Source organism: Rhyacophila brunnea, unplaced genomic scaffold (assembly GCF_057557595.1).
Source record: "Rhyacophila brunnea isolate RB1 unplaced genomic scaffold, BYU_Rbru_1.0 scaffold_6, whole genome shotgun sequence".
Classification (NCBI taxonomy): Eukaryota; Metazoa; Arthropoda; class Insecta; order Trichoptera; family Rhyacophilidae; genus Rhyacophila; species Rhyacophila brunnea.
In genome coordinates this window covers 24,609,501-24,623,353 of record NW_028233276.1, presented here as the reverse complement: position 1 = coordinate 24,623,353, position 13,853 = coordinate 24,609,501, and the positions used below count along the sequence as shown (strand labels likewise).

The 13,853-nt window shown below is 33.0% G+C and overlaps 1 protein-coding gene across 2 annotated transcripts in view; it reads left to right on the top strand.

Moving 5' to 3' along the window:
- The window catches only part of klar (klarsicht), a 932,846-nt gene that overhangs the window by 464,986 nt on the left and 454,007 nt on the right, over positions 1-13,853 (top strand). For both annotated transcript variants that reach the window (XM_085957193.1, XM_085957192.1), the window contains 3 exons: positions 519-716; positions 2,063-2,264; positions 3,062-3,192. In XM_085957193.1, coding sequence (XP_085813319.1) covers positions 519-716; positions 2,063-2,264; positions 3,062-3,192 — 531 coding nt within the window. The remainder of the gene's footprint in view (positions 1-518; positions 717-2,062; positions 2,265-3,061; positions 3,193-13,853) is intronic.

Below are 13,853 nucleotides of genomic sequence, written 5' to 3'. Positions count from 1 at the left end.
GTAGTAGCTACTGTAAAAAGTTATTGTGCGGTAATATATAGGCATAATATGAAAAAACCCAGAATTAAAATGGCAAAGGTTTTCTAGATTCTAAAGGCTGCCATTCACATCTATAATTTTACAAATAGTGCTTTCACTGAAAAAAAATAATATGTACCTACGTTCTAACAATTTATTTTTTAATTCACAAATTTTTTTGAGGTTTTTACCTCGATTGAGCTGTATATTTCAATCACTTTCCACAATACTGGCACATTTCTTTTCCACCTCATGAATAGGTTTCGTAGGTAACATATATTTTTTTACAACAAATGAATTTTAACCACTTACTCAACTTATTAGGTCCAAATACATCCAAACACATTAAAAAAACATCAATGAATTTTCCAGACCTAGGATTCAAACTCAAGACTCATCCTACGACTTACTAAACAAATATGTTACTTACCATTCAGCTATTGCAAGTGCGAGGTTTGTAGCTTTGCAGTAATCATATTTTCTTTATTCTTATTCATTAGGAAGCCAATGGCGAGCTTAGTGCCAACGTTACACCCACTGCGTCTTTGACTCTTCCAAAAGAACTACCATCGAGGAACTCTCAATGGAGCCTGTCACAGCTGATCGCCGACTTCACGGAGATCTGTCAGTGGCTGATGAATATGCAAGAGGAAGTCTACGCCAGTCCAGAAAATCTTGCCAACAGGACCCTTAGAGCGGTAATTATCAGTTAATTTACATATACTTGGTGAAAGATTTTAACGAGACTATCTATTTGCCTAAAAATCGTTTCGAATTGGAGTTTAATTGTTCAGTTTCTTTTTATTGTGTTAATTTTACAAAGAAAGGCAAATTGTTGTGTGTGTGATCACTTGTTATTCACCTGCTTGACCATTGAAGAGATTGTCACAATAAAATAAATTAATTTGAACTCATACACAACTCATCTAAAACTTGCCCTAGACTATTTTTGCTATATTATTTAGATTTTCATTAAGTAAGAAGAACTCCTATCTCTCGTATTGATGCAAAATTATTTTTATTATAAAATCTTGATGTAGGTGATACCTAACCTATAATAATTCTCATTTCGATATACAGTATAACCACTATTTTACGTTTTTTAAGGGACTGAAGAATAAAAACCTAATTGGAGGGAAAATGTAAAAGGGGGTATTGAAAAAAAGAACATTTAAATTTTATGTTTCTAAAAAAATAACGTTTTATTAAAAAACAACTTTCAATTAAAATGTTTATTGAAATTTTTTTTATTTTTTATTAAAAAAATCATGTATATTAGTTTGTTGCATTTTTGTTTTTTTGTTATGTAATTCTCTTTCAAGACTATATAAACATTTAAAAGTGTCATACTTAATGTATGAATAATGACAGACAGAGTGTATACAAAACACAAACACAATGCCAAAAGAAAAGATGGCGACCAATGGACCAATCACCTTGTTATGCGCCGAACTCGGGCCAATCACAGCGTCGCTCGCCGACCAATCACCGTGCGCCGTTCTAAAGACACGGAGTTTTCCCTCCAAACACCTTACGCCGTTCGAATGTCACGACCCAATCATTATCAAGCGTAACTCGCATCTTTTGAATATTTCCGACGTAAATCGCGGGAAAGAAAAACGTAAATGCGGGTATTAAATGTACTGAAAAACATCGGGACTGAAAAAATTACACGCAATTGCTGGGAAAACGTGAATTCCGGGCACGTAAAAACGAGGTTATACTGTATTCAGGTATTTTGAGAGAGACATGTAGACCAAATAGCTTATATAGCTCATCAGTACTTATTGACCAAGAGCTCGATGGCTCTTGGTCGTGTGTCTAAAAAGAATAAAATGATTAATGACAAATGATAAGATATCCATCTTCTGATTGATGGAAAAAGCACTGCAAAATGACTAAAAGGTTTATGATAATAGAGAGGAATAATTAATCCTTTGTCTCATGCCAAATGTAATTTTTTTGGGATGGCCATGCAACAATTACCTATATAGATCTTTTATGAACTGAGTAATAATAATAATACCTTATTTTTTATCCCCAGTCTCGCATGGCAGAATTAACAGCATCCGAAGGTAGGCGGCGTAGGTTCCTGGAGCAGGCTGCCGGCGCTCTGGCCCGTGGCGGAGGACCAGTCCGCGCCGAGGTGGCTTGGAGAGCTCGCCATCTGGCACTCAAATGGGATAGTGTTCTCCAAGCTATGAGTCCTGAGCAAGCTGCCGGAGAACTAGGCCACGCTGGACCTGGTAAGTGATTCGTAATTATTCTATTTTCATTTTGCATTACATATGAAGGGTACACGGCAAAAAAAGGCTCATCGCATTTTTTTTCATTTTTGAGATTTAAATGTCAATTTGTTCAACAGAGGAAGTGCTGAAAAATGGTATCATTAAAACTACCAAAATGTATTTCATTGCTTCATAAATGAAGGGAGAAGATAGTGTACTCAAGGCAAAAATCAGCTCATTGTGTATAAAAACTGCATAAAAACGGGTTCATTGCATCATAAACTAAACACAAACGAGCTGATTACAAATTCATCGTTATTTTCACTTTCATTATATTTCAAAATAAATGAGAAATCAATTTACATAATTCTTTCAATTAATATTAAACCCATTTTCCAACCAATAACGATTTCATTCTTCCATTTGCTCTCCTGCACAATTATCACTTTGTCGATGAGCATGTTTTTGCCTTGTACTCTTCATATATTTTTGATTTTTCTATTTTCTTACTCACCGGAACTTAGGAATAAACTGTTAATATAATATATTATGGTTGAATGGCATTCTTTCCATTAAATATTTTAATCCGGATGATAGTCATAGTTTTTGTTTTAGATTTGTGTTGCAACATATTGTAGCATATTTAATATGTGTTTAGACAAACAATAATTAATTATTTATGCACTGAAAATAAATTTTAAAATAATAAGAAGTAATTACATAAATGAATCTTTTCATGACAGTCGCCTAACATTTTCTAATGTCTGCATTGTAAAGCTAATTTTTTACATATAATTTTAATACCATTGTGACAGATGCCGAACATGAGTTGAAGTGTCTCCGTCGCTGGATCAGAGAAATGGAAGGCCGTCTCCCACCACTAAGTCTTACCGCTGCTACGAGCTGGACGCGACTCGAGTTAGATCAGAAAGTGCAAGAACATCAGGTAAAAAATCAATTTTTGGTTAACCGCATTGCAGTTTAACCACCATTTGGTCGTTAATTAATGTATATGTTAACACAATATGACTAACATGCCAATTCACTTTTATAAAATAAAATACACATTAAAATATGTCAAATCTTCAAATTTTGAAGCCTTGGAAATTATAAATTTAAAGGAGCTTTATGGGAGGACAATTTTTCACAACCTCAACTAATTTCTGGTTTAATAAGACGTATTTAAAGTGGGATTAAAATTTGTTTGATATATTTTAGCTTTAATTAGGTACATAATATTGCATTCATTTGTTTATAAAAAACGTTTTTTATTTTATGGTATTCTAGATTCCATCTTTACCATATTTGTATTTATTTTATAGTGACATCTGTTATGAAGTGATGCAAATAATTTATAAAGCTTCTTTAAAATTTTATAGATGTCACTATAATACTTAATTTATACTTTCAACATTTAAATAATAAAAAAAATATTAGATTCGAAAATGTTTTAAAAAATCCAATAGCTAATTTTTCCATAGGCAACATCACCTCAGTATACAAAATTAATAGAATTTGAGATTGCATTAATGGATGTTCCAAAGGGTTTTTTTTTTTAAACTATCTATTCGAAACTATGTAGATACAGTAGGCGCTCGGTAATCGTTCACCAATCCGACACCACCGATAGTCCGGCATTTTGCAACTCAGCTGTCCTGCTCTATAATCCGGCAGGTTACACATTAAACTGCCGGATTACAGAACGCAGAGCCGTTCGCTCAGCAGTTCGGTGTCCGACCTAGAATTATTTCCTCTAGAAATCCAATAATCCGGCATTTCCGACAATCCGGCATAGGTGAAAAAATATGGGTGCCAGATTGCCTACTGTACTTATATTATATATATGCCTTGTGATTTCATGACCTGCATCAAATTCAAATGTTTTATTTACACAAGCCAAAAACCTAATGGGTTCAGCCACAGAACAGATTAATAAGATAGAAATGTAATAGCCAGTTACCATGGACCAAGGTTTTGGAACCGGGCTCGGTTTATTACTCAGGCCATAAATCCCAAGAACCACAAAGGCCACCGAGTGCATTCAATATTCCTAATACTGAAAGCGCATTTCGTTTATATGACAAATTTTTATGTGCATTATGCACATTTATGTAACTATTGAATATAACATATTCTTAAACACATCGTCGCTATAGTACTTGTTTTCCGAATATCCATTTTTGTCAAAATCGACATTTTAATGCAGTTATATTTCTTTTGTCTAACTACACCGAAATCATTTATAAAAATTGTATATTTTCATGTAGAAACAGAGATATTTTTTTAAAAACTCCGAATACGCCATGTTTCGCATCGATTGCTTTGTGCTTATTTTCCGAATGTCAAATAGAATAGCTCGGTCTCACTCTCGCATATCGCTTTCATATAGCGCTGTCTACTTCTAATGTCGCTCACTTCATATGTGACTGATGTCTGTTTTTCGTCTTTCAAAGCGCGCGATTTTGACTACTATTGTGTTATTTTAAGTTTCTATCGTTTAAATAGTGAATTTATCAAATTTAAAGTTATCAATCTTGTCTGGTACATCACCAGTTCGCTCTGAACTTACAGCAGAGTTATGGGAGTAAGTATTTTAACCTAAATTACTGTATTTTGTACTGAGAAACAGACATAATATCCCAACGGTCATACGAATTGTACAGTGTGACTCGGTAACTACTGACTTAAAAAATAATTATTATTAATGTCTATAATCAAAACTTTTTCTGTTTTTAATTTACTTTTTATCTATTCATGCTAAAATGTACGCTAATATTTAATCTCATTTATTAATAAGATGTATGTTTATACCTATTTTTTTAGAATTTTTTGAATAGTACATTTGATTGTATTTTCATTAAGTATAATTATAATACTATTGGCTATCCAATAGATATTTTAGTAAATGTACGATCTATTAAGATTAATTCTGGTTTCGTGAGTGAATATTTTATATAATAATATTATACTCAGGATAGAATATTCGCAATCAATGGTTATTAAATAACACATGCCCCTATTTTTTGTTCCATGCCAATAAAACATAATACCTAATATGCAATATATGGTTTGTAATAAGTTTAATTGTATCAAGTTCGATTAAAATCCATAATGAAGCATTATTTGTGACCAATAAAAATATCATTGCCACCGTTTTAATATAGAAATTAGGAAAATTTTTCTACCTACATTATTATTACGTAAATCTATGGATACAGATTTTTTATAACTATAATTAGGTATATAATTTTATGTTGATTCCCAATTTTGTAAACAGAAAATGGTGAATGGCATATTTTATAATTACCTATGAAATTAGGTAAAAACGATCATTGATATAACTTGATCACCTATTTACAAAAAATCATGTAGGTACCTATCAGTAAATTTATTAAAAATTACGTAAATAAATATTAAGTTTTTAAGTTTGTACTTTTTGACCACACGGTATACCGTGGTCCATGCAACGATACGCTACGGTCTTACATTCCGAATGTCCTTGTTTTGTTCCGAATATCCACTTTTCGGAGCCAGCGCTGAGAATGATCCGTATATCCACATTGCTTACTTGTAAATAAAACGTATTTTCTCTTAGTTTAATGAATTATACTAATATATTATTCATCAAATCTCTTCTTGGATAATGTGGCAATCATAAAAAGGAGACAGAGTGCTTGATATATAAACTGATATTTAAATATAAGACAGGGAACTTTGTTTTTCGTTTCCTGAACAATCGACATTTGGTCTATTCGGAAAACAAGTACTATAGCGACGACATGTTGTAAATTTATCCTATATTTCTACATACTTACTCGAGATTTAAAACTTGTTACTACTACACCCAGAAGGTAATGCAGTTCCCATTTTTTTCGTGTTTCCTGCCTGCACGTCTGTTCCTTAAATGCCTAACACCAGTGTTACACTAGTAGAAATTTATCTGTAGAATTGATGGGGGATCCACAATCGAAAACTATCCAATCAAGACTCGCAACTGAACAGAATCTGACAGTGAAGTGATGTATTCATTATGGCGTCATAGTCATTCCATTTTTGTACACTCTATAGATAAATTTGTGGGACTGTACCTACCATTCTTTTCTAGCTAATTGTATATTATATAGTACGCATGTGTACAAATTTATAAAGGCTATATACTTCAGCTGAGGCATGGTCTAAAAAGATCGTGACTAGGCGACGCGCGGATTGTGTAAATGACATGTGCCGAATGAAATATAATTTATCATAAAAATTCAATATGCGTCCATTTAATGTTATGTTTATTGTTATATTAGTAATAATAATATATTCATTGACATGTTTTCTTTTTCAAGTACATGCGTAACGTTTTTTAGTCATCTTTACACAATATAAGAATATATTCCTCCAACGCCGTCACAAAACAAATTGACATGCTCACACCTCGACTGCCGGTCTCCTATTGCCGACGAGTGCGAAATTTCGTCCCATGTACTGTTGAAAATTATTTTCCGTTTCACTTATGTATGCTCTTAAGTATTTCTGAAAAAATATAAGTAAGTAGTACTTTTTTCATCTGAATCCTTTAAAATAATATCAGGTGTAAAATATAGTTTTGTACTATAATTATAGTACGGTTTGCAACACCGTCTGATGTCCAACTCATATAGAAAAGGTCACTCCACTCTTTAGCTTTAGAGGGCCATATCCTCCTTCACCTTGGAAAAATGTTTTTTTTAAGGTACGTAATGGTTTTGATTTATTTATGCAAGTAAGTATTGTAAGTTGAAATTAGTTATTTAGAGACATATTTTAATCTACTTCTCTTAATGTTAAAATCTATTGAAGTATGACAACCATAATATTGCAGTACAACTTCGTGTTTGGTGTAGTAGAATAGTCCATTTATTTATAGCAATTTATTAAATACAATATGCCACTTCATTTAGCAATACTTCATAATAATATCTTGAGAGAAAAGACTGCAATGAAAACATGTTTTCTATAGATATTTTGTATTCAATAGACAGTGTTAAAATAGTAAGACTGAAATTACCTTTAAATTATTTATTTCCGAGACCCATATGTAAAATTTTCATAAATTTTCTTCTATGTCTGTTTTATGTAAACGTTCAGGAGAGAATTAAAACGTATTATTTAATACTTACATTTGTTTTATAAATGAAAATGTTTTAAATTTATGATATACCTATCATCGAATATGAATGTAGGTAGGTACTTTCAATAATATCATAGAAAAAACTTTTTTATTTCTGAAAGAAAGAAATATATTAAATAATATTATGTTTTAACTCTCTCCTCAACATTTACATAAAACAGACATAGAAGGTTTGCATAGCAGGCCGACGATAGAGACAGCTTTTATAATCTAAAGAACTCACATGGAGAAATACTTTAAATAGGAAATATATAAAAACAGTCATCGATGCATCTATAGATTATCATGCAACTGTGACCGAATCTATATTGGACAAACGTCTCACATGGAACTGCTTTATCCAATAGGATATCCATAGTAGTATGGGCAGCACTGATGAATCTATGGAAAGCCAGACACAAAATAGCCTGAAATTTTAAAGGGCACTGACCTGATTTTAATTTAATAGGCAATTCGGAATGATACGTAGCACAAAATTGGAAAAATCGTAATAAACTCTTGGTGGTCTGCACCCTGCAGTTTGAGAAGCATTGGCCTAATTAATACAATTACTTAGTGATTATTGTCACCTTTTCTTGAACATTTGGAAACTTAAAATGTGCACAAAATAATTATTCACTAATACAGTAGGTACTCTCTCAGTAATCCGCCACCCCAAAAACCAGACAAGTGTCCAATTGGTGAAAGCGACGGATTATAGTACATACATACAAAATAATGGTAAAAATTAAAACAGATAAATTGTAAAAATAGTTTTTTTGAGAAATTTGTACTAGCAAATTACGGTTTTATTTATAATCAAAATCAAGTATTATTTACTAAATTATACATACATATTTATAAACTAAGTTTATTAACTAAATATTAAACAGTAAATCACTTGACACAATCAGTTGTTCAGTGAGGCAAATATTCTTAAATGGCTTAGGATTCCTGGTTTTCCCTATGACCAAAAGCTTCATTTTGTGTGTCCCGATTGCATTGGAGCACGGCATAATTGTGATGCGGTCCTTGGGCACTTTTCTCCCTGGTACATTACTTTCTTTGTGATGAACGTACGTTTTACGAAGGAGAAGTTTCCAAAATTAACCCGTCTCATCTGCATTGTATACTTGTACGCGGCGGGTTACTGAATTTGACAATCGAATACCGGCTAATTATAAAGCTTGATTTTGTGCTTTCAACTAGTAAAAATAACGGCCGATTATAGTAGTTGTCGGATAATCGAGCGGCGGATTACTGAGAGTGTACTGTATTCTGAAGACTGTTTTGTTGACCAGTAATTCTGAATATATTTTTTTAAATTATCTCGACAATGTGAAAACTAACTAATAGTTCCCTCCCAACTTACTCGCCCCACACAACACTTGGTATTAATCAAGCGTATCACGATGCCCTACGGTAGGCCTTGTCCACATGGAGCGTGTCTCGATCCAAGTGAATGTGGACACCTCAATGAGAGAACCTGTACCTCGACTGCACGCGACAGTCGTCACGGCGCGAATGCTTGTGGACGGCTCAATGAGGTCACATATAGCTGGAATGCGCGCGAGTCATAACGTGCCATGTGGACAAGACCTTGGGATGTGAAGCATCGGTTATTGTTTATGCCTAAGAATGTCTCAGTAGCAGAGCCCAAGACTGAGATCCCCAAGTGAGCTTTGACTGAGGTTGACATGCGAAAACTGTCAATTTTTATTTTTAACTCCTCCACTGCGCCCTAGTTTGGATAGCGCCCGGGTCGGCTGCCCCGTTCGCCCACCCCTTGGAAAGCCACTGCATACTTAAATACTTGATAGAGTTTATTTTATATATTTCATTTATGTGCTAAATTCTTACAATTAGTGATGTAAATGTATAGTGATAACAAAAAAACCGATGCGAATGGCATACTGTCCTGCAAAGGAACATTTTGAAATATGTAGAAATTTAAGTGGCTTTTAAAAATACTAACATATCACCTGGGATTAAATGATATTTTACTTCGATACCTCTCTTCTTTTGGCTTCTGTTTCCTTACAGAAATACATTAATAAAATGCCTTGTTTGGTTTTATTAGATTCTCGCCTTCAGTCTCACGGCCTCTGTGACTTATGAAAACTATCTAATGAACAGACTTGCTTCACTTTCCCGCCTAATTAAAATTTATACCGCCATTTGCTTTTGTTATGGACTATGGTATTGTGCTGCACGAAACTCATTGGCGTACATAAATTGGGGTCACACATAGTCGTAAACTTGATTCAAGTAACTATTTGCTGTGTTTACTCAGTTGAAACATTATACAAAATAACTAACTACACTTCAGTATTGATAGTGAAGTCATTAATTATGTTGCCTGATTTTGGGGTTTTCTCCATCATGAACTTATGGATATACATACGACATTGTATTTTGTACTAGGTTGATGTGCGATGTTTTGAATTTGTACTATTTTCCGAAACTATTTTTAAAACGGTTTGCTAATTTTTTTTAAATTAAATTGCTGTTAATTTACCGAGTCATTTTGTGTAAACTAGAAAAGTATAATTTAATCGGGCCGATAAGTAAATAAGCGCCTGCAGTGGAGTAGTGGAGAGATTGCAGAGATCGCATTCATTAATTAAATACATTGGAGTCAGTGGGTTTTTTGCTTAGACTATAGATACATCGTTTTTTGTTTGCCCTAAAAGAATGATTGTTTTTTTTTAAATCTCTACTTGGTAAATGGTAATGCGGCAACAGGATTAAAAATTGATATTGGGTACTTGCTTGAATATTGAAAAATATGTTGATATTAATTTCCACAAAGTACGAGGGTGGGTCAATAATTCCTTAGAAAAAAGCATTAAAACAGTTTTTATTTTTGTATTTTTTTTTTTATTTCTCAACATAATCTCCTTGGAGCTCAATACACTTGGTTAGACGTTTCTCAATTTTTTTTAAACCGTCAGAAAAATAAGTTTTCGGAAGGTCCTCAAAATAAGCATTTGTCCTATTGATGACTTCTTCATTTGAAAAAAAACGTTGTCCACTTAGCCATTTTTTTAAGTTTGGGAAAAGGAAAAAGTCACTGGGGGCTAAATCTGGCGAATACGGTGGGTGGTCGACCAATTCGAACTTCAATTCTTCAATTTTAGCCATTGATCGTAAACATGTGTGAACACGGGCATTGTCCTGATGAAAGAGGATTTTTTTCCTGTTTAAATGAGGCCGTTTTTCTTCAATTTTGTTTTTTAGCTGGTCCAATAAAGATGCATAATAATGCTTTAGAGGCCACCACCCTATTGCGTTTATTGTCGACTGTGAGCAAACGCGGCACCCATCTTGCAGAAATTTTTTTCATGCCCAATTTGTCATGTAAAATAGAAATGACGCTACCTTTTGAGATCCCTGTAACCTTAATTATCTCACTCAACTTTAATCTTCGGTCACTTAACACCATATCGTGGATTTTATTGATCATTTCTGGTGTAGTCACCTCTACAGGACGTCCTGAGCGTGGTTCATCCTTTGTTGATGTACGACCACGTTTAAATTCATTTAACCAGTTATAAATAGTTGCAAGTGAAGGAGCAGATATGCCGTGAACTAAATCCAACTCATTTTTTATTTCCTTTGCTGTTAACCCTTTTATATTAAAATGTTTAATAACAGCTCTAAACTCAATTTTCTCCATTTTCCATTTTTCCATTTTCCACAAGCAAATTTTTTTTTAAATGGACGAGAAACACACAACAACCCGACCAATCTGATTGAAACTTCGCAGCATACTGAATCGGTAGTGCCGCTGCATGAAAACAAACCGCTTACAGTACTAGTCACGCCACCTGTCGGCTTTTCTAAGGACTTATTGACCCACCCTCGTACCTATACCAAAATTGACTATTAAAAGAAATGTACCTACCTACTTATAATTTTATAAAATCGCCCGCCCTGGATGAGTGTTATGATCGCCTCTGGCAGTTTATTTACATTTTATTTTTTTGTGTACATATTTGAATCCAGAAGTGGACCGAAGTTTAGCGAATGCCAACAACCACTTTTCGTAAAAAGTGTCGGAAAAAATACACACAATATATTGCTAAACTATACATTCCATGTTGTATCTTTTGTATTAAGTATTTACTTTCTGCTATCCATTTGTTATTACGTATTTCATACATTATTTTATATTCTGTGCCAATGAAATTTCTTTACTTTCCTCTATAGTTTATAATATTGTCTTACAAACTGTTGTACAAACAATAAACATGTTCAAACTCACAATATATTACATATCCGCGTTAAAAGCTTTCTAACGAATTTATTATATGTATAGATATAGGTACGCTACCGGGTGCTTAAAAGCACTCCAAAATGTAAGTAAAACTTTCGATAAATTAAATGATATGATGGGTTTTTCATTTGAACCCAACTTATGTGTCATAAAATATAAACAAAATAAAAATACACCTAGAAATACGTTCTAATAAATTAAATTAAATTTTTATTAAAGGAAAAAATACCGTTATTATATCAACATAAAAAAAACTTCTAAAGCATCCAATATGGTACATAATGTTTCTTTTAATTTTGATATTGTTTTGTATGTACATTTTGTGCAAAATGTGTATTTCTAAATCACGCGATGTTTTATTGTTTTATAAATCTCTCCGAGTGACTTACACCGCGTACTTTATACGTGTTTTATTATGAAGTTATAAATTTATGATATGATTCAGTTCCATAAAATATTTCATGGAAGGCCGTCATTTATAAAATATTATCTCGGTCGGATACTAAATAATAGACAAAATAGCTTTCGCTTTAAGCCGCAGCTGACGGAAATGAGTGCATTTGTAAATAAAAATGTTATAATATTATGAATGCTGAATGACTCATCGAAGTTTCATTTTATTTTCCAATCTTTTTTTACTTTTCCTGAGAAAAAAAGTACCTACAGGTATTTTAACAAAATCTGACTCATACAATAAATCAGTGTTAATTTTATCGAGAAATTGTTATTTCTTCAATCATTTCATATTTTTTCTTGTCAAATAAAACAATCATTAAACGTCAGAATTCGTGTTAGAGCAGTTTGAATTTGGAATTGAAATTTTCGATTCCATAAAATAAATTGTTCCACTGAATTTTTGTCGGCTATTATAGACATCAATCAAAATGGCGGATGAAGAACAGAAATTGTTCCACTGAATTTTTGTCGGCTATTATAGACATCAATCAAAATGGCGGATGAAGAACAGATGACTGTAGTTTGTAGTAGATAACCAAAATAAATACAAGATGCAATTATAATTAGGCAATAATAATATACCTACCTCGTCAGTTTACCATATAAATATTCAATGGAGAGTTTAGGGACTTGGAGGCCCAATACACTGACTGATTTTATATCCCTCACGATAAACATTAAAATTAAAATAAAACCATAAACTTCAACCAACGTACCTAATAATAAAAACAATATAGGTATCTCTTTCCTATCCAAGTATGACAGTGACGACACTCATATCTCTATTACACAATAATAAAATTATCTTCTTCTTCTTCATTCACCCTGTCATGACCCAGCATTGGGTTATAGGGCCAGCACAAGTTCGACGTCTTCCATCGGCCCATCGCCAACTCTCGTACCTCCCGCAATGCCAGACCTGCAGCGCGTAGATCGCTTTTGTAGCACCGCTGCAGGATGAGGGAGGGCCGGAAAGTAGTGGTTTATTTCTCTGTGTACAAGTACGTATCTATTATATATTGAGTGGTTATGTTATAGGCCTTTTTGATGTTAGTTGCATGGATTTTGTTATAATTTGGATAATTTGTGAGAAATACGCATCTGTTAAAGATTTCGGTATATCAATTTTAATAGAAGTATGACCGGTTTGAATTGTTTCGGGGACTCCTTTTAAGTCTTCTGACGAATCTATTGCCTCAAATAAAATCGCCGCTGTAGATATTAAATATACCCGATCTTATAAAAGTTTTACAACAATGCGTACATATTTTTGTTTTAAATAAAAAAAATGTTACTATTATACCGCGTGTGCGTTGGTCCAGCATCGTAGATATATTTTATACACATTACATGTACTTAATTGTGAAATATTGCCTAAAACTCCGTCAAATAAAGTAGTACCTTCATCTTCAAATATACTATAATGCGCGTGTCAATCAGTCAGTGTTGTGATGTCAGCCTGCGAGCAATCACAGACTGCCGGAAGCTGTAGGATTTTGCTTCCAAAAGACTGACTGACTCTTTCAACGTGCACAGGCGTACCAATTAATTTCGTTTGTTGATTTTCATCAAAGTAATTAATTAATCAAAAATGAAATAGACCACGAGAAATAAAATTTAGTTTTATTTAGCAGATAAATTCCCGAAACATTATAACAGTTGTGTGTGAAATCATTAATTTTTAAACGCATCTTTCTTTTATCTGATGATAATTGAAACTTCTGATATAGCAAAT